Source organism: Rhagoletis zephyria, unplaced genomic scaffold (genome assembly GCF_001687245.7).
Source record: "Rhagoletis zephyria isolate East Lansing unplaced genomic scaffold, Rhagoletis_zephyria_1.1 Rzeph_scaffold_21619, whole genome shotgun sequence".
Classification (NCBI taxonomy): Eukaryota; Metazoa; Arthropoda; class Insecta; order Diptera; family Tephritidae; genus Rhagoletis; species Rhagoletis zephyria.
In genome coordinates this window covers 6464-7705 of record NW_016178677.1, presented here as the reverse complement: position 1 = coordinate 7705, position 1242 = coordinate 6464, and the positions used below count along the sequence as shown (strand labels likewise).

Here is a 1242-nt window from a genome sequence, read left to right as displayed (position 1 = left end):
GTTCGGCTCCGCCCGAACTTAGACTTTCTTACTTGTTTTAATTTTTTTTTATTGTTCAAAACACATTTGGAATATAAAATCGAAACATCTTTTTCTATATAATTTTCAAATTTTTAATATAAAATGTTGATTTCCATAAAACACGTACTGATCGATGAAAGTATTTTCTAAAAGACGGTTACTCATTTCAAGCTTTTTAAGTAGTCTTATAACCGATTCAATTTTAGTATAATAAAGTGAAAATTCGAAGTGGCTGAGACTAACCATTGATTTTTGGCAATATTCCATGCAAAAACTCATGTTGAAAATTTTTTTATATGGACGAAAAAGGGCTGAATGGGCATCTCGGCGATTTTTTTTTGTTTTGTAGCATTTTAACTTCTCTACAGTGTTATTTTTCCTTTTCGTTGCCAGCAAAATGCCATCTGTAGCACACTTAGTCTACTTCTATGCCTCACTATTTTTTCTCTTGGGTCGCACACTGGCTGTATCACTTTATCTCGCTGAGGTCAACGATCGTTCGCGCGAACCACTGGAAGTGATAAAACAAGTACCCAAAGACGGTTATAACGCGGAAGTCGATCGATTTGCGCACGAGCTGGCTATGGATACAGTGGCGCTGACTGGACTACAATACTTTAATGTTACTCGGGGACTGGTCTTGACAGTAAGTACTTACATAAATATGTATATGAACCTTATTAACTTAAATCATAAAAAATAAAATAGATTTAAAATGCTTTAAATAGAAATAAGCAATGGAAGAATTGCATGATAAAATCACTTCATAGAGCTTTTCAAATCTATTTTGTTTTCAAAGAATAAATAAGGGCATGAATCTTAACCTTAATTCAACTAAAAAATTCTTTAATAATTTTATTTACCCATTTTTTTTTTAGGTCGCCGGAACAATCGTTACCTATGAGCTGGTGCTTATACAATTTCACGAAGATCAAAAATTATGGAATTGTAATTGACTTTTTGTTAATAATTTTTTAGTACGAATGTTTAGAGTCAATGGTTTTACTCTTTATAGACAGTACTTGTATTTGTGTAATAAAACTCCCTGAAAAAAATTGTACAACCAATCTCTATAGAGAGTATTCCGAGATAACTCTCAATCGGGTACAATTGGGCATTAATTAGTCGCAACTAGTCTCATACGGGTACTAATGGGGATTAGTCTCGACTTAAATATCCCTTACGGGTATAATTGGAGATCAATTAGGCCAGAAAGATCTT

At 32.9% G+C, this 1242-nt stretch overlaps 1 protein-coding gene across 1 annotated transcript; it reads left to right on the top strand.

The window, feature by feature from the left end:
- Window positions 1-418: 418 nt before the first annotated feature.
- LOC108381161 (gustatory receptor 5a for trehalose-like) lies at window positions 419-977 on the top strand. Its single transcript, XM_017637575.1, has 2 exons — window positions 419-667; window positions 900-977. The coding sequence occupies exons 1-2, from the start codon at window positions 419-421 to the stop codon at window positions 975-977; spliced, it is 327 nt and encodes a 108-aa protein (XP_017493064.1).
- Window positions 978-1242: the final 265 nt, after the last annotated feature.